General features: G+C 41.3%; 1 protein-coding gene across 1 annotated transcript in view; it reads left to right on the top strand.

Annotated features, from left to right (window-relative positions):
* Window positions 1-18,890, top strand: part of cacna1da (calcium channel, voltage-dependent, L type, alpha 1D subunit, a) — a 44,808-nt gene extending 25,918 nt beyond the window's left edge. Inside the window, exons 20-49 of the mRNA XM_026305952.1 lie at window positions 683-742; window positions 821-880; window positions 2,192-2,298; window positions 2,549-2,636; window positions 2,763-2,870; window positions 2,997-3,049; window positions 3,144-3,290; window positions 3,442-3,643; window positions 3,971-4,129; window positions 4,622-4,732; window positions 5,702-5,785; window positions 6,293-6,304; window positions 9,361-9,393; window positions 10,277-10,405; window positions 10,502-10,567; window positions 10,664-10,755; window positions 10,867-11,026; window positions 11,526-11,653; window positions 11,757-11,853; window positions 11,965-12,067; window positions 12,258-12,359; window positions 13,798-13,931; window positions 14,725-14,841; window positions 15,143-15,531; window positions 16,561-16,587; window positions 17,257-17,385; window positions 17,539-17,678; window positions 17,802-17,908; window positions 18,093-18,410; window positions 18,585-18,890. Coding sequence (XP_026161737.1) covers window positions 683-742; window positions 821-880; window positions 2,192-2,298; window positions 2,549-2,636; window positions 2,763-2,870; window positions 2,997-3,049; window positions 3,144-3,290; window positions 3,442-3,643; window positions 3,971-4,129; window positions 4,622-4,732; window positions 5,702-5,785; window positions 6,293-6,304; window positions 9,361-9,393; window positions 10,277-10,405; window positions 10,502-10,567; window positions 10,664-10,755; window positions 10,867-11,026; window positions 11,526-11,653; window positions 11,757-11,853; window positions 11,965-12,067; window positions 12,258-12,359; window positions 13,798-13,931; window positions 14,725-14,841; window positions 15,143-15,531; window positions 16,561-16,587; window positions 17,257-17,385; window positions 17,539-17,678; window positions 17,802-17,908; window positions 18,093-18,410; window positions 18,585-18,890 — 3,768 coding nt within the window. The remainder of the gene's footprint in view (window positions 1-682; window positions 743-820; window positions 881-2,191; window positions 2,299-2,548; window positions 2,637-2,762; window positions 2,871-2,996; window positions 3,050-3,143; window positions 3,291-3,441; window positions 3,644-3,970; window positions 4,130-4,621; window positions 4,733-5,701; window positions 5,786-6,292; window positions 6,305-9,360; window positions 9,394-10,276; window positions 10,406-10,501; window positions 10,568-10,663; window positions 10,756-10,866; window positions 11,027-11,525; window positions 11,654-11,756; window positions 11,854-11,964; window positions 12,068-12,257; window positions 12,360-13,797; window positions 13,932-14,724; window positions 14,842-15,142; window positions 15,532-16,560; window positions 16,588-17,256; window positions 17,386-17,538; window positions 17,679-17,801; window positions 17,909-18,092; window positions 18,411-18,584) is intronic.

Here is an 18,890-nt window from a genome sequence, read left to right as displayed (position 1 = left end):
GTTAAAAATAAGTTTTGTCTGTATTTGGCACATGGTCACCCTGTTCCTGCTGGTCGGTTCCTACGTTCATGATCTAAGTGTTTTAGATCCAAGAAACTACCAAAAGTAGATTATCCGTTTGACAGTATAACTTTTCAAATTGTTAATAGTTAGTTCTAACATGGCTTATGAACTGCAACACTTTGAGCAGCTGACTCACACATGAGTGTCTTTATATCCACTATGCAAAGTTGAATAAATGGCACTGAGGTTGACTGTACTCTACAAATGCATACCTTAGCTTAGGCTAGTGGCAGGTATCGGAAATGAACTGAGTAATGGTATTGTACCCTTTGGCTGGCCATAATAATAATTACATACTATTATGAGCTAAAACAGGCAAAAACACCAGTACGGTGATGTTTATAAACACAGTTGATATTTGGGTTTAGTTTTCCATGCATTACGATGACTCTAAATGCCTTATAATTCCTACAGTATGATGGGTGCAGTCACTGATTGTCCATACTGCATGAGCACTGCAGTAGTGGATTAACTTTCTTTGTAAATAACCAAAATGCACTGTATGGTGTTTGTCGTAACAAACCCTTTCCAGAATTTTTTTTTTAATTCATGCTGTTTTATGATGTATGAAGCTGCACAATGAACTGTCTTTGTTAAACATCTACGTTGCTTTTTGCAGATACTTGGTTACTTTGACTATGCTTTCACGGCTATCTTTACTGTTGAGATCGTTTTGAAGGTAAATGCCCTGTGTCCCCTGTCTGTGCTGTGACTAACCACACCCCAATAACACTCCAAACGTCTTGTTGCCTTCCAGGTCCTAGGCTATGCAGATTATGTCTTCACTAGTATGTTTACATTTGAGATCATATTGAAGGTAACCCCTTAAATGACAACGAGAGCCTTGCTGCATTCTCTCCTTGTGTGTCACCTGCCACTCAGTACAACCTGGCTTGTTTGTTTCCTTTCTCTTATTTACTTTTTTCTTCATGGCACCTCTTTTAATAAGCAATAAACTAATATTGGAGTTGTTACACAAAAACACAAGATTTGTTCAAATTGCAGTAATCAAAGATCTCCTGTTGGGGGAAGGAAACATCATATCGACATTACATTATACTCACATGGGTGTCACCTCATTCGGGCAGTCATCGCTGAAATGATTTTGATGATGCGGATGTGAAAAACTCTTTGTGCGATGCAACAAAATTTAAAGGGCTGTTCAGACACTGTCAAGCATTGGCTGAAGTTGAGTTAGAGGTCAAGGAGGTGTTCAAAGACGTTAAGTCAACTCCAGTCAAAGCTACCTTCATGCTTCTCGTACTGACTGCTCTTGATATTTCCCATAAAAGAGGGGGCAAAACCAACCATGTTCCTGCCGAGCATGGTTCAGTCTGCTTTCCCGGACCGAGTGCATAGAAATGTGGAGCTGAGTCTGCAGCTGCAAAAGATCTGCTATTGTTTGACTCTAAATTCCCAACTGCTCATCGTTAGCACTCGCCTCTCTCCACCTCACTGCAGTGCTCTGTATTTACATGCACTTGGAAAATTAATCCTTTACTTTTATTATTTAAAAAAAGAGTTGTTTTGGCTGGTTTTTCTTCTCTGCCTGCTGAACTCTGAAGTTTTAACTGGGAGCTGCTTCCCCTTATTCTGAATTATTAAAGAACATAATGGAATGTGCTTTAAGATGACGGTCCACATGAATGTGACAGTAAGGCCATTTCAACTTTCCAATCGCTATAACTAGAGCTCTTGCAGGTAGTAAATATCCCTGACATCAACGCAACAGGCAACAAAATGCATGTTTTATTGCCTCATCCCATAGTAGATTGTGAAATGAATGACTTACTACTACATTCATGTAGTTAAGGGCCGTGCGGGTGGCGATGGTAGATTTAGCCTCCTGTTTCACAGCTCTGAGCTCGCCACCCCAAATCAGAGTGATCTACAAGTGTGTGGAGACGTGTGTGTGTGTGTGTGTGTGCGTGTGTGTGTGTGTGTGTGTGTGTGATTGTGTGCTGGAAATATGTTTTTCCTGCTGAACATGTTTGTACAGTATGCGTGCCTGTGTCCTTTGAGGTGTGGAGTGTAATGTTTGTAATGTTTGCGTGTATCTAGTGTGCATTGGGTGAAATATGTGTTTCTTTGTCATTTGGTCCGCTAACTTCCCTTGTCCTCTCCTCAGATGACAACGTACGGAGCTTTTCTCCATAAAGGAGCTTTCTGTAGGAATTACTTCAACCTCCTGGATTTGTTAGTGGTGGGAGTTTCCCTTGTCTCCTTTGGAATTCAGTGAGTGGGCAGCACAGTTTTTGCTTTTATCGACTAAATAGTTTCATAAATTCTGGAGCAACAAGAACAAAACTCAGAGACAACATCAGGAAACTCTGGAACCTCTTTCTCCAATCTAGATGAGCTCAGCTGCTGCAAAACCTAAATTTAGTCGATGGTACCTTGTGTAGAAACATAAGTAAAGTTAATTGTTTTTTTTAATAGCTCCTCCTTTAAAATGACATTGCATCTGTTTGTTTTTATTGTTTAGGTCTTCAGCCATCTCAGTGGTGAAGATTCTTAGGGTTCTTCGTGTTCTTCGACCTCTGAGGGCCATCAACAGAGCCAAGGGCCTGAAGGTGCAGCCTCATCTCAAATTCACCCTGCAGCTTGTCCACACTGATAATCACAAAATTTGATTTTTGAGGCTTTTCTGTTTAGTAGCACTATAATAATGTATAAACACGTTTATCTCTGTCTTACAGCATGTGGTGCAGTGTGTGTTTGTGGCCATCAGGACCATCGGTAACATCATGATTGTCACCACACTGCTTCAGTTCATGTTTGCCTGTATAGGGGTGCAGCTGTTTAAGGTCAGCACCACTGAGGAGGAATAAAATATGTATTTCACATGATGCCAGGATCATTAAGTTCATTGTTTTAGATTCAGCAATAGAAAGAAAATGATTTATTGTTGTTGTTATTGTTTTTGTACTCAGGGAAAGTTCTATCGTTGCACGGATGAAGCCAAGTCCAGTCCGGAAGAGTGCAAGTTCGTTTTCTCATATGTTGTTTCTGTACAGTACGTTGCTCTTACAATCCGAATTTGGGATTCACACGCCATGCAACCTGCTATTTTTTCATAGGGGCACCTACATTCTCTATAAGGATGGAGATGTGAACCAGCCAACCATGCACAAACGAGTGTGGCACAACAGTGACTTCAACTTTGACAACGTCCTCATGGCTATGATGGCTCTGTTCACTGTGTCCACTTTTGAAGGCTGGCCTGCGTAAGATTCAGACTTGCAACACCTCGTGCCAAAGCTATGAACGTCCATGTTCAACAAAAGCAAAAATTAACACTTGTCATATCTGTGCATTATTCTGAGAAACTGTTGCCTGTGGGGCACGTGCTCACTCCATGCTTTCTTTGCTTGTCAGGTTACTCTATAAGGCCATCGACTCCAACAGGGAGAACCTCGGCCCAATTTACAACTACCGTGTGGAGATATCTATCTTCTTCATCATCTACATCATCATCATTGCTTTCTTCATGATGAACATCTTTGTAGGTTTTGTGATCGTCACATTTCAGGAACAAGGAGAGAAAGAGTACAAAAACTGTGAACTCGACAAGAACCAGGTCAGAGTCAGCAGGTCTACCAAATGGCGGCATGTGAGAGGAGCGTGTTTGTGTGTTAAAGTGTCAAGTCAATGCGTTCTGGCACTGCTGTATGTTACATAGTGAAAATTCATCAACTGAAATTTTGAGAAATTTCAAAAATGCTAGAAGACTTTGTTAAGTCCATGCTGTGTGAATGAAGAACACACACAGCAGAACTATATAACAATAATTACTAGCTGCATTTTCTAACTCATATAACCAGTGTAGGTCAGCTTCAGGTGAGTGTACCCAGTGTTTTCTTAATTGACAGTTATAACCTGTTTCATACTGTGTATGTCTGTGCAGCGTCAGTGTGTGGAGTACGCACTTAAGGCACGTCCACTGAGGAGGTACATCCCTAAGAACCCGTACCAGTACAAGTTCTGGTATGTGGTGAACTCTACCGGGTTCGAGTACATTATGTTTGTGCTCATCATGCTCAACACACTCTGCCTGGCTGTTCAGGTAAGACTCAAGTTACATCCCTGAAATCAGCTTCAGTTCAAAGGAATGGGCTCTCACTGGACAGCACTAGTATTAATGTTTTATTAGATGAACATCATATGTGGAAGACATTTCTATGTTAATATTTATTTAGTTTGAAAGATCCAGCTGAGAAAACATTTTTCAGTTGACATTTAATAATACAGCCAAGTGGGTGGCTGTTATAGCTGATGTGGTCAATTTAATCTAATTTCAATTTCAATGTAATTAAAAAAGTTTTTTGTAAAAAGTCCTGAACGTGTAAAAGGTTAAACATCTACTGTCAAGTTCAACACCAATGATTTAGAAGCAAAATAAATGCACGTCCAAAATATAGAGGCTTTAAATCATCACTTTCTAATGCTATTTCTCATTTGACTTCCTTGTTCAGACATGCTGGTTGTTTTTGCATCATTCTGGACAGCATTGTTGCTTTTCTCTAAAATATTTTAACCGTTTTTTCCTCTGCTGCAGCACTATGGCCAGTCAGCGCTGTTTAACTATGTCATGGATATTCTCAATATGGTCTTCACTGCTGTCTTCACTGTGGAAATGGTTCTCAAACTCATCGCTTTCAAACCCAGGGTGAGTCTCACAACTGTACTGTTTTGGAGCCAGTTAGTCTGGCTCTGCTTAAAAATAGGAAAAAATCAGATTCAAGCTAAATGCTGTGCTAAGATAATAGTTTCTTGGCTGTAGCTATGTGTTTGGGTTTTGTACAAAATGTCAAAGCAGTTTCTTTAAACCTTAATATAGGAGCAGCATATGTGAACGTGTGGAAGCAAAAGAGTCAGTGAATCTTTTTTTGTTCATTTTCCCCTCGCCTGGAAATCAGCTCTTTGTTGAGAAGAAGGACAGGATGCTAGTAAGAGACGAAGTTTGGGGTGCAGTGTTTAATTCTGTTTAGTTTTTACTACAGTAGCTCTCACAAGATGTCAGGACCTTATAAACACTGTTTCTTGCATGTAATATTAGTATTAAAATCAGTTTGGTGTGCATTTAGCTTAACCACATTTTGTATTGGCATTGCAAGTGCATGATAATCAAGAGCCCCTCTGTTGAAATAGCCAGAAGGGGATCCTGTTTGTTTTAAATTACCAGCATACGTGGATTTAAATTTGAGTGAAGACCTTTTGTTTTTGCTCGACCACCTCTCGCTCCACTGCACTCAGGGCTATTTTGGGGATGCCTGGAATGTCTTCGATGCCCTGGTTGTGATTGGCAGCATAGTAGACATTGTTCTCAGTGAGCTCGATGTAAGTAAGCTCAGCGACAATCAGCCCCACTGCTCTCTGGCATCTCTCTGCTCAGGCTCCACTGCAGGCTTCAATGGCAGAACTGAGATTCTGGCTTTTTATCTGATCTTTCTTTATACCTAACACTTTAAACTTCTTTTTTCTCTCCTTTTTCCTCCCCTGATCCTCTCATTTCATTAAAACATTTGCCCCTTTCTTTATATTCCTCCCTTACCTGAACATCTTTTTCCATCACTCTCATTATGTCATCTCTTTCATTCCCATCTCTCCCCTTGCATGCTATGTTATGCATTAACAGCACTATTTCGCTGATGCGTGGAACACATTTGATGCCTTAATTGTTGTTGGTAGCGTCGTCGATATTGCTATCACTGAAGTTAATGTAAGTATTACTTTTTTCTTGCCAAGTTGAACTGAAGCCTTAGAGGAAAGCCACATGCTAAATTCCACTATAATATTATACTGAATTCATCTCATATTCAGTTGTAACCTTCAAATTAAAATCTGACATTTTAAACTGTTTTCCATGCTGATGTTTATTTTTAGGTTGCAAAAAATGTGTATTATCAGTAGACCTTAAAGTGCCATTGGCTTTTTCAGTAAAGCTTCAGTTTGACTTACATTTATGTCTTTGTTACTGCTAATCTAGACTGAGTTGACTGAATAGTCTGTGTTGTTGGAGGTGTCATTCTTCTACATGTTTTTGTGTTAAAGTGATAATTTGTTGCAGGAGTCATGACAGCATTTCTGATGAACATGCTGATTATTAATTCTTGGACATAATGCAAATACATGTCAAAAGCAGGAGTCATTCACATTTGTGGTTCAGAGCAGGATGATTTATCATGTGGTTTTCTAATTCCTATTCTTGTTCATTTTGTTTCCATAGAAACTTGTAGAGGCAAGTATGGCAATGATTGAAAATGTTGTTTGTGTGTAGCCTGTTGTTTATAACAACTTTATCTTTGGGACCCCTTTACATTTAAGGCTTAACATTTTTAATATAATATTTAATATTGATTAAACTCAGTTGCTTTGGAAATTTATGTGAAGGCTTGATATAGTAAAATACTGGGTGACTTTTTAAGCAACTACAAAAACTACATTGCTCTGCACAAAAGAGCCTCAAAATAAAATATAATATTTGTGGTGTTGAAGTTTAAATGGAACCAAAATGGTAAAATTCGTCAGATACAAACAAACATGACAAAGGCTTAGCGACCAAATTTCAGGTTTCAAGAGAGTCGTTCAAGTGATGATAGTGCGTGTTAGAGGTTCACTGTTCAAAACACAACTCAGCCTGCCCCTTCTTTCCACTCCTGGTTGTTCTATGTCTGAGCTGCAGTGCTGTTTTTCTGGAGTTATATTCCATTTGTGTTTCTTAGTTTGTCTTCCAAGGTGTTTGTCTGCATGAGTGAACACGCATTACATCGGTATAACACGTACAGTAGTGAGATGTTTAGGTTATTGATTGATATGCATGTGTGTTTTATCTGTGTACTTTAAGGTGTGATATATGTATGAGTGTATATGTGTTGTGAATGTTGGGGACATCAGGTTAATTTCACAAGGGCTTTCATAGTCGTTCTTGTGAGGCAGTTTTCATCCACCACAGACAGTTTCTGGTTTGCATTGCATGTGGTTGTGTCATATAACAAACTGATGAGATCAGATATTATATCTTTCCATTTAATCCAATATAATTCCTGATCTACATTGGATTTTTCTTTTAAATAAATTAATTTGTGCTGCTTGTTTGCTGTAATCCACTGTACACTGGGTTGTGTGATTGTGTAGTTTCCCGCCTGACCATTGTGACTTCTCCAAGTGCATGCTACACAAGCATCAATCATTCACCTCATTCCCTAACATCCTTCCCATGTCCCACCTCTCACAGATGGCGCTTGGCCACCCGGTCCATTCCCCTCCGGTCAGTTGTTTCCATAGAGCCTTGTGAAGTTTGATCTTTCTCTCCTTCCCTCCAGACAGAATGGCCCTGGAGCTCAGAGCTTGGAAATTTCCACCCTACACAACATTAAGGTCCATTATATTTCGATCTAAAATCTGTGAAGCTCATTTGCTCTGTGAAATCTAAATAAAATACATTTTTAATGTGGTATCATTAGGTTTCCTTAAAGTTGTGTAGGTCACTACAGCTTCTCATACAGCTGATGTAATCTATCAGTATCAGTATTTCTTCAGTTACAGCGTTAAAAACAAATTTCACCATAGAGTGACAGGTAATATTTCATTTAGATTAAGATTAGAAGACATCAAATAAGCCCTGATTTTTGTACATTACGCTGATGGTGGTTTACTGCAGCTGAGTTTGAGGTTCTTTGATGATCTTGTGTTTGTGTCTCTGTGAGTGATTGTCTGTATTTTGTTCTGTCTTCCTGTAGTGAGCTCTTAAAGCTCAGAATGGAGCTCATGTGTAGCGCAGGTGTGTAGACTCCAGTCAGGTGCATGAGCACTCCTACAGAAACTCTCTGCTCTCTCACTCTTTACACCTCTCTGCCTTTCCTTGTCTTCCCAGTTCAATATGACTTATTTCCCCTGGTTGTTTTTCCTATCCCAGTACTGGTCTCTGTCTATCTTTCTCTTTCTGTTGTTCATTCACCTCATTCTGCACCGGACTGTGAGAGCGCCCTGCCATGGCACTTTTGTTGCAGGGCCTTACTGACATGCATGAGTTGCTGCATTGCTATGAGTTTACCAATAGCTCCTCATCATCCAAATGTCTTGCGTGTGTGTGCAGTGCTTCCTTAGCAACATGGCACTGCTGAATGCATGCTCCAGCAATACTGAGGCCAGAATTACCTAAAGAACCTCCTCGAGCTTATTTTACATTTTATGATTTCTGCTCATTCTGCCCTTCACGTTGTATTGGCTGAGTATTTTGCTGAGGGATTTGAATGAAGCCATATCTGTCTGGAGTATCTCTAAGTTTGAGCTGAAACTACTGGTATTACTCTTTTCAGTGTAGATTTAAGTTATTACTTATCACATTTAAATCACATTCACATCATACAGGTTCAATCTAATTACCACTATGATTAATGTTTCTATTTTATTTTGCATCTCTGGACTTTATGTGTGTTCGAATGCTCCCTGAACACTGCTGATATCCTATAATTTCCTCTTAATGACATGAATTGCAAATACAACTTGTGTATGGGTGTAAATATGTGTGACTGTGTAGATAAAATTATTATGCTTATATATCGTTTTGGTGAAAAAAGATTTAATTTCAGCCTTTTAAATTATTTTGTTTTCAAAATGTTTGGTTCTTACAACCCAATGATGCATTTAACACACAGAGTGTGTGATTTTCCTCCTGTCAATTCACGTTGACTTGCCTGAACTATGAAGTCGACATGATGAGTTGGAGCAAGAGTTGAGACTAGCAGACGGTGTTTTAATCATGACAAGAATTCATAACATTTGTTGGTTAACTTCTCATTAACATTGTCTGAAGTTCGCCAAAGACATCTCAACCATAAACCCCATTTAGTCCCATTGAATTAGTAATGACCATCACATCGGGGGAGTGATAAAGTTGGGTGTCAGTCTTACATGTTACGTAGCATTTACGTAATTTCATGTTGTTTGTCAGTCTGACATGCAAGTCCTATGTAGGAATGTTAAGCCGTAAATCTGTTGTGTGGTAGTCTCTTATTGTAAAGTGTTAAGATGTTTTATGTTATTGAGTGTACAGAGACAGTGATACATCAACAACAGAGTGTCACTAAATGTCTGTTTTTGTCGTAGTGGAACAATAAGGTAGTTTTGTGCTGTCCATCAGAAGAGTAGTGAATTTGTTCTGTCTACGTCTTGACTGACGTGTGGCGTTGTGTGATGAAGACTTTTCAAATGTCATGTTTACGTGTTTGGCCCAATCTGTGTGAGACATGTGGGCTCTGTACAAGTCATTAATGCAGGTCTTTGATTTTAAAGCCAACGGAGACTCCTCAGGTGGATGAGATGGGGGTAAGATACTCTGCGCCCTCCCCCCGTCAGGGCCAGTACTTGTTTAGATCTGCATTTCTTTTTTTTCCTTCTTTTTTTATTTTTCTGTTGTCTTATTCACCTCCTATGATCTCTTCCTTTTTAGTGTTGTTTTATGTTCTCATAACGTTTTCATTCTCTGTATTTTTTCTCACTTTTGTTTGTTCATTTGCATATATCCTCAAAACAATGCTCTTCATTTTCCTAAATGTTATTTCTAAGGAGAGTGTGTCGCTCAAACGTGACGCTATGTGTCCTGTTAGGTGCGAGCGGTTTTGGGCCGCTCCTCACGTTTGTACTGTTGACACTGCTACATGGTCTCTGCCACCATTCTTGCGTGGGGTAGTGACCCATGGATGACCCCTGGGATCAGGTCACCCAGCTCTGACCTGTGAACCTCCTGGCTGACCCGTTCGGGTTGGTCCCACTGTGACTCCGCATGCAGTGACTTTGGACTGAGGGTGCCATGCTTGTGCAGATGTGTCCTGTCAAGTATGGCAAGTCTTTTTCCAGCATGCTTGCCTCCTTGCTTCCTCCCCATGTAGGTCTGTACAGTGACAGAGCTCCTGACCGTGCTTTGGATTCAGACTAACAGAAACATATCAGCTGGAGCTGCACTGATTCAGTTCAATTCATATCGCTCCCAGTTTCTTAAATATTGTCATTCAACAACAGAAAACTCAGTAATTTCAAATCTACATTCTTTTTAATGGTTTTTGAAGGCATAAAAACGCAGTGCTGCTTTCTGAGCCCATATGTGTCTGGTACTGAGGTGACCCCATGAAGCACAGCCAGGTACTCTGTGTTCACCTCATACATCATTGGTTTGCTCTGTTTCCTCTGACTCTGGACTCTTTCGCCGCAGAACACAGAGGACAGCGCTCGCATCTCCATCACTTTCTTTCGTCTGTTTCGAGTCATGCGGCTGGTCAAGCTCCTCAGCAGAGGGGAAGGCATTCGCACCTTGCTTTGGACCTTCATCAAGTCCTTCCAGGTGAGGTGTAGGAGGACTGTCTAATCGAGGGCTGCAGGAAAAACCGAAGTTATTGATATTAATCTTTTCTACTTTCTTTCCTCGGTTTGCCTGAAGGCTCTGCCATATGTTGCTCTTCTGATAGCCATGCTGTTCTTCATCTACGCTGTCATTGGCATGCAGGTTGGTAACTGCCTGTGACAGAAAATATTTCTCTACTGTGGTATCCAAGTTTATAAGGTTGCATTTGTATTGATGTGGAATATATTTTTACTCAAGATGTTTGGAAAGATTGCCATGGTGGATGGCACACAAATCAACAGAAACAACAACTTCCAGACCTTCCCTCAGGCTGTGCTCCTTCTCTTCAGGTGTGTAGGGATCTCAGGTCAGGGGACATGTACTGATGCTGTGCTTTTAGTTTAAAAGATTTCTATTTTGGGCTGATTTATTCGTATCTGTCATGCATGAATCTTCTCAAGGTGCGCCACTGGAGAGGGATGGCAGGAGATCATGTTGGCCTGCATGCCAGGGAAACTGTGTGACCCAGAGTCAGACTACAATCCTGGGGAGGAGATGACATGTGGCAGTGGCTTTGCAATAGTTTACTTCATCACCTTCTACATGCTCTGCGCCTTCTTGGTACAAACCTAAACTATGCTGTGCTTACTATTACTTTGTACTGTTAGGCACTTTGTTTAAGATGTAGAATTTATGTCAAACAGGTGTAAGACTGTGCTCTCAGACCACATCCACATCTGCACGGGTACAGGACTGCGACGTATATTTATTATTTCTATTTTTATTTATGTTATTTATTGCACTTGAGCAAACTCTTTAGTATTTTCTTGACAAGCTACATTTGATTCCATCATGTTGGTTTCATTACCCCAATGCCACAAGGTGCCTTTTATCACTGTGATTTAATTTGACCACTTAACAGTACGAAGTGGTATTGTAAACAATTCACAGGTGCGTTGTAGTCATGTTTACATTGTTGTATTGACATTATATGGTTTAAAATGCCTTTTTCTAACTGGATACACACTGAGTACATTATCTAGTGACTTTGTTTGTCCCACCAGTAGAAAGAAAAGACATCACAATACTTAACAAATAAGATTTTCTTGTGTGTCTCCAGATTATCAATTTGTTTGTGGCCGTCATCATGGACAACTTTGACTATCTGACACGTGATTGGTCCATCCTTGGTCCTCACCACCTGGATGAATTCAAAAGAATCTGGTCAGAATATGACCCAGAGGCTAAGTATGTGCTTAATTAACTATATTATCTGCAATGATTTCACATTCATGTTCCAGTACAGTCATTTGTCTCTGTCAGTGTCTTATATCTGTTGTTTTTCACACAGGGGCAGAATTAAGCACCTGGATGTTGTAACCCTTCTCCGTCGTATCCAGCCTCCTCTTGGCTTTGGCAAACTGTGCCCTCACAGAGTGGCTTGCAAGGTTTCTGTCCTTCTTCTATTGTTGCAATTTACAAAGGTCACAGAAAAATACAGAGGATCTATCTGGTCAGATTTGTCATGTTGAAGGCCTCTCTTTTCTCTCTTCTTCCAGAGGCTGGTCGCCATGAACATGCCTCTGAACAGTGATGGCACTGTCATGTTTAATGCCACGCTGTTTGCACTGGTACGAACGGCTCTGAAAATCAAAACAGAAGGTATGAGTCAAATAGAAATCACCTCATGGTGTACTGCTCCTAAAAATACTCACACCGCTGATGCATTCGCTGAGTCTCATTGTTCTCTATTGTTCTCTGTCTCTCTTGTAACTACGGGTTTGTGTGGATTAAAAATAGGTGAGAGATGGATTGCTGGTTTCTCAAGTACATTTGTTTCCCCTTGGTGCAGGTAATCTGGAGCAGGCCAATGAAGAGCTGCGGGCTGTCATCAAGAAAATCTGGAAAAGAACCAGCATGAAGCTGCTGGATCAAGTGGTGCCTCCTGCTGGTGGTCAGTGGAATCGGCCCATGTCTGTCAACACAACCAAATACATTTCCTCATCCTTCTGTTGGCATTTGACACACAAACCAAATCAAAGCAGCCTGCACAGAATCACACACACACACACACACACCATATGTCGCCTACACTGTTTGCAAAAAATTACTAGAAGCTCTAAACTGCTGGTAACTGTGTCCTTAAATAAAAGCTCAGTCACGTACACACTCAGATTCTCACAAACAAGTAAAGCTGTATCGTGCTGATTCTGCTCACGTTGTTGCCCCCTCAGCAGTGTGTTTCTTATCTGTGTGTGTCTGAGCCACACTCCTCCCTCTTGCCCTGGATTCTGAGGGAGGCCACTGACTGTCTGCTGGGCTTTGGGCTTGCATGGCCTTGTAGACCACTGTGCAAGTGCATGCTCTGCCTTTCTCACTAATCTCTCTCTCCTTGCTATTTTATCTGTCTCCTCTCTCTTTCTGTGACTCTCTCTGTTGTCCTAATCTGTCTTCTGCTCACCGCTCAAGCTTTCACAGCATTTTCTCCTCACACATTTCTATTCTGTGCCCAAAACTCTGAAGCACTTCAGAATATTCTGAAGCAGTTCTGTTTTAGGGTGGTGGCATGGAACTAGTGTTGCCTCTCTCTCTGACCTCTGTCCCCAGCGTGCTTGTTCAAAGTGATTCAGACCCCTGCTTCAGAATGATTCTTGCACAAACTTTTAAAAATATATACAATGGGACAAAGACAAATGCAAGAACGTGCCCGTACACAGTTTCAAGTACAGTATTCACTGATGAGCTCACTTATAAGAAAAAGGCATACATGAGTGCAAAGAGGTAAATGTATGCAAACATACTGACATGTATGATGCATACAGTAGATCTGCTTGCTTGCATGTGCTCAAGTAGTAAAGTAAACGGCCTTCTTGGCTTCCTCTCTAGCCCCCAACAGAAAGCATCTGAAATACTTTGCATTTAAGAAGAAAAAGTAAAAGATGCATCTTAAAAACAGTTTAATGTTAGTTGTTCAAACTTAATATATTCAAAATGTTTAACATTCACTTCATCTCATCTATGACACAAAATTTAATTGACAGTATTTTTATTTGAACAGTATTTCTAAGGTCTTTTTAACTGCAGATCCATTCTTTCTGTTTGTATCAGTACTACAACACTGAGGAAGAACAGACAGATATTCATCACCCACAGCCTCGGACATATTACTCTAGCTGTTAATTTGAACGATCTAATTATAAAAGTGAGATTCTCAGATAAAGAAGTTCTCAGTTGGATCATCTAAAGCTTTTCAGATTGAGGATGATTTGGGTTGAAGCATGCCTCACTTGTCTGCAGTCATAAGGTGATGGAGCTGAACTGTTAAGGAGACTAGGGTGCTGTGTGTAGTGGCCTGCTGACACAGGAAGCATTTGTGTGGTCTGTTCACTCAGATGATGAGGTAACCGTGGGGAAGTTCTATGCCACCTTCCTGATACAGGACTACTTTAGGAAATTCAAGAAACGTAAGGAGGAAGGCCTGGTGGGTGCTCACCCCTCCCAGAACAACACAGCTATTGCTCTGCAGGTGAGTGTCACAGAGGTTGTGTGCGTCTCTGAGAGCGTGTGGTGGCGTGTTACGCATGAGAGAGCGAGCTTGAGTGAAAACAGATTTTTGAGAACTGTTCTGTTAAGTCTGTAAACTCTGTCTTTCCACATTTACATTCATACGTTCACTTATCATTAGATGTGCTAATGTTATGGTTTGTGATCCAGCAGGACGTTCATGATCTTGGTGTACAGTACGAACATCACTGTGTTTTCTATGTGTTGTTAAATGTCACATATGTTGATGTTAAGCGTGTGCCATCGTCTCCAACCATCATTCCATGTTTTTTGTGTCAAATTTCACTCATTGACTCATGTAATTCACATGCAAAGTTTGTTGCCATTTCTGTTACCTTAAAAAGTATGATATATGGCTTCAGCATGTCACCACATATAATTTTCAGACAATAAACACGAGCAGCCTTTGGTGTAATAATAATAAAATCTTAGTGACGTACACCTACAAAAGAGACATTTTTAGATAATTTTTACTGCACTCACTGAAGCAAGGAAAGCACAGCTGTGTGTTGCCCAAGACATTTCAGCTAAGTAACATCCTCAGCCGATTACATTCAAGAGAGCACATTTGTCTGTCTGTGTGTTCTCATCTCTCACAGTCTGTCAGAACCGTAAATGTCAGGTGCTGCATACTCCAGCACAGGTGTGTGTCTGCCCAGTGTGTTTGATGGTTGTGACTGTATGATGCCAGCTCTCATGCTGTGAGTTGTAAGATGAAGGTGCCAGCTGTAGTCCTCTCGTTGTCATGGTTACAGGCTGGCCTTCGCACGCTGCATGATATTGGGCCCGAAATTCGCCGAGCGATATCATGTGATCTGCAAGATGACGAGCTAGTAGACTTTATTCCAGAGGAAGACGAGGAAATTTATAGGGTAACACATTTTAATTTTACCTGATAGAAGGAATGCTGGTGGCAGAGTCAACGTATTGTGCTTGTAAATTGCAATATAGCGATTTGTTCATTTGGTTTATTTTGGCTTCCTAAGTTTTTCCTACATTTCAACAGAGTACATTCATTCTGCTCACATATGTCATATGCCATAAAACCAGCTTCTGAACTTATTTTTGCTCATAGTTTCTGAAAAGACAACCAGCTCGCAGACTTAACATCAATACCAACTTTATTCTATAAGTCGACGCCCTGGTGGTTTTACTTTGAGCATTCCTCCACAGCGCAATGGCGGACTCTTCGGTAACCATCTCATGAACGGTGGGCACCGACGGTCCAACGGCCATCAGACTAATGCCACGCAGCGCCCCCTGCAGGTGCAGCCTCCGCCTCACTACGCCCACATGGAACAGCCAGTGGGACGCTTGTCTCGGGCCAATGCAATGTCCCACCCAAACCACCATCATCACCACCATCACCATCACCACCGCCACCACAACTCCTACGGGAAGTCTCCCAAATCCACCAACATCAACCTCAACAATGCCAACGTGTCCAGTCTGCCCAATGGAGGACACCATCGCTACTATGAACACGCACCTCCCAATGGATACCCAGGTCTCCGCAGCTCCTACTACGATTATGACAAGCCCCGGACACCCCAGGGTCAAAGGTATCCACACGCTGATCCGCTGATCACGACTTGCCCATTGCTGTAAATCACATCATATCAATATATTTTTTAATTCTAACATTTTGCTCAGCTCAACACTTCACAGTCAGTTCATTTCATAAATGACAGACAAAATAATATGTAATATGAAGGTTTTATCCAGGAAAGTGAAGAAGTGCAGGTTTTGGTCAAATTTAATTCATTCGTTTAGGTATGAAAATTTAGTTTGAATGTGTGTTTGGAGAAATCATAAGAACAAGGAGAGACAACAAACAGAAAAATAAGCCCTCATTGAAAATAGTTCATCTAATATATTATATAATAACAATATCTAAAGTTCAAGATTTCAAAATATTTAAAGATGTTTTTTTCCCCAAGGCTGAAACTTCAGTAGTAAATAAAAATCAATTGCACATGTTTTACATTTCCTCTCGCTCCACTGTTCACCTGATATGCTTTTTCAGTCTTTTCATGTATGACAGCTCATAGCTACAAATAAAAAACAAGCAGTGGGATTAGTTTTTAAGTGCTTGCTGCGAGCACAATAAATTAGGATCTTATCTGCTGCAGAAATATTTTTTTCCCCACAGGCGGGATCCAGCTTTCTATCAAACCTTCCCGTGTCACAAACCTTTATTGTAAACCTTTTATTCCATAATGGTCACAAACCTACTCATAATTTCTATATTTGACCAATCGGACACTGATTTCCTGATTTCCCAGACTACTCTGGTATTGGGCATGTTCTTCATTTGTGCCCAATAAATGTAGGGACAATTTCATTGCTGCCACTTTACAAAAGAGAAATTATGTTTTTTAAGAAAAGAAAATGAAATTGTCAACCTACACTGGAGTCACCATCACGCTGTCTGCTCCACATACATATATATGAGAATGCTGTATATGGTTCATATACTGTACGATATATATGTCATGTTTTCTCCACACTTTTCTCTGTGTTCTCTCCTTCTCCCTATCTCCTTCTTAACCAAAATGCTTTCTCTTGACCTTCTCTGCTTTCTTGGACAGAAGGCGCTACTATGAGACCTATGTTAGGTATGTTGTTTTCCTAGGCTTGGCTCCAGCTGTATGGCTCCACAGCAAAAGATAGACTTTATTTGTTATGTTTGTCACATTCTGACTTGGTTTTGAATAGGTGAATGGTTGCATCCTTGCTAAATCAATGTGCAGTGAGCTATATGCTGAGCTATATATGATTTGTGATACCTTTCTTATGACACACTTGTGTCGGTGCTTTAAAGTAAAAGGAGCAATAATATAAGTGGCCCAGCATATTGCTGAGAGCAGCCCTGCTGTATGCATGTGTCAAAGTGACGTGCTTACTTAGAAGAAAGACTTAGATGCTAAGAAAAACAAGGAGTGTTTGAGAATGTTTTGAAAAATAGCTCTACTCTATACAACTAGTTCTTTTATCCCTAAAATGGCACGGTCCCCAATTCACTTCAAGACTCTTAACCAAAAAAAAATTGTGTTTGAATTAATCTAATAATGAGTGATGGGATGTTTAGATGATGGAGCAATATTCTTCAGCCTGAAACATCTGCCTGTTGTCTTGGTTTGGCTGTGGTTTATTCTAATATTAGTGGTCAGTTGCATCGCTGCCCCCTGGAGGCTCGTGTCTGCATGGCAGTGCATGGCCCTACTCCCCCTAAACAGATGCAGTTTGCACACTACTCTGACCCCGGTGCCTTGACCTTCCTCCAGGTCCCACGGAGGGGATCGACGCCACCCCACCATCCGCAGGGAGGAGGAGTTTGATGAAGACCGCTTCTCTGGGGAGTATTACAGTGGGGAGGAGTTTTATGAAGATGACAGTATGCTGTCAGGGGATAGGTATTACTCTTTCTAACTGCCTTTCTGAGTTTAACTTAACAGTTTCATGTGATATTGTACTCTGCCGAACTCACAAAATAGACGCAGAAGAGTTTTGGGATTGTGCATGCCAAACAGTGTCCCTTAGCACGGCCCTATTCAATCTATTAACAGGTATCAGAACAGTGACACAGAGTATGAGACTCCCAAAGGTTACCATCACCCTGATAGCTACTATGATGATGATGAGCAGCCGCTCTACTGCGACTCTCGAAGGTCACCAAAGAGACGACTACTTCCTGCCACACCTCAAGGTATCTCCTTATCGACGCACATGCCTGTACACCCATTTTTACACTGTGCAAGATTTAAGAAGTCTGCATGCGTTTAAAGCTTCCTGCATGATGTCACTCACTGGTAAATGCTGGCTCGTTCAGGTCACAGGAGGCCATCTTTCAATTTTGAGTGTTTGCGCAGACAAAGTAGCCAGGATGAGCTTCCACATCAGCGTACTGCTTTACCACTGCACCTCATGCAGCACCAGGTAACATAGGCTCGTGAACTGTTTGACATGCTGTTATGGTTTGGTCTTGTTGAGTGATTTAATCAGTGTTGTCACAAACTTTAAACTGGAATTACGAGCTTACTGTAGATTTCTTTTTAATAACTTAGAATCCAACTGCCTGTTACACCTCTTGTTTATATTCCTCTCTCTTCTGACCTGTCAGGTAATGGCTGTAGCAGGCCTGGACTCCAGCAGAGCCCACCGCCTCTCCCCGACCCGCTCCACACGCTCCTGGGCCACTCCTCCTGCCACTCCTGCCAGTAAAGATCAGTCACCATACTACACACCTCTCATCCGTGTGGACCACCTGCACAGGGAGAGTGCTGCTAGCAGCCAAGTGTCTGTGCGCAAGAGCTCCTGGTACACCGATGACCCTGAGTTCTCCCAGAGGACGTACTCACCTATTCACCTCCAGGTGCCACCAGAATACCATAGCCAGTACCACCAGAAGAGAGGCAGCGCCACCAGCCTTGTAGAAGCGGTGAGTTTGAGGCTAGGGAGGGAATAGGTTTCCCTGACCAGATAAATTGCTCAAACGGTTGCATTTTTCGATTTATGCTGCTGTCAAAACAAAGTGTTCCAAGCAAGATGAGCAAAATAAGATTCTTTTAAAATCCACAGCAACATATTTTTTTCCTTATATACTGTTGAACAGGTTTTGATATCAGAAGGGCTTGGGCGATACGCCAAGGATCCCAAGTTTGTCGCTGCCACAAAGCATGAGATAGCCGATGCATGTGAGATGACGATAGATGAGATGGAGAGTGCAGCCAGCCACCTGCTGAACGGAGGGTTGGCCCCAGGCATCAATGGGCTCAACGTGTTTCCCCTGCTGACTGCGAGGGACTATGAACTGCAGGACACCGCAGTCAGCTACAGTGACGAGGAGCCAGAGACAGAACCCAGAGCTCCCTATGAGGAGGACCTGGCAGATGAGATGATCTGCATCACGACTTTATAG

The sequence above is a fragment of the Mastacembelus armatus genome, chromosome 5 (genome assembly GCF_900324485.2).
Source record: "Mastacembelus armatus chromosome 5, fMasArm1.2, whole genome shotgun sequence".
In the NCBI taxonomy this organism is placed as follows: domain Eukaryota; kingdom Metazoa; phylum Chordata; class Actinopteri; order Synbranchiformes; family Mastacembelidae; genus Mastacembelus; species Mastacembelus armatus.
The sequence above is the reverse complement of the archived record's forward strand: the minus strand, read 5'-3'. Positions and strand labels throughout refer to the sequence as shown.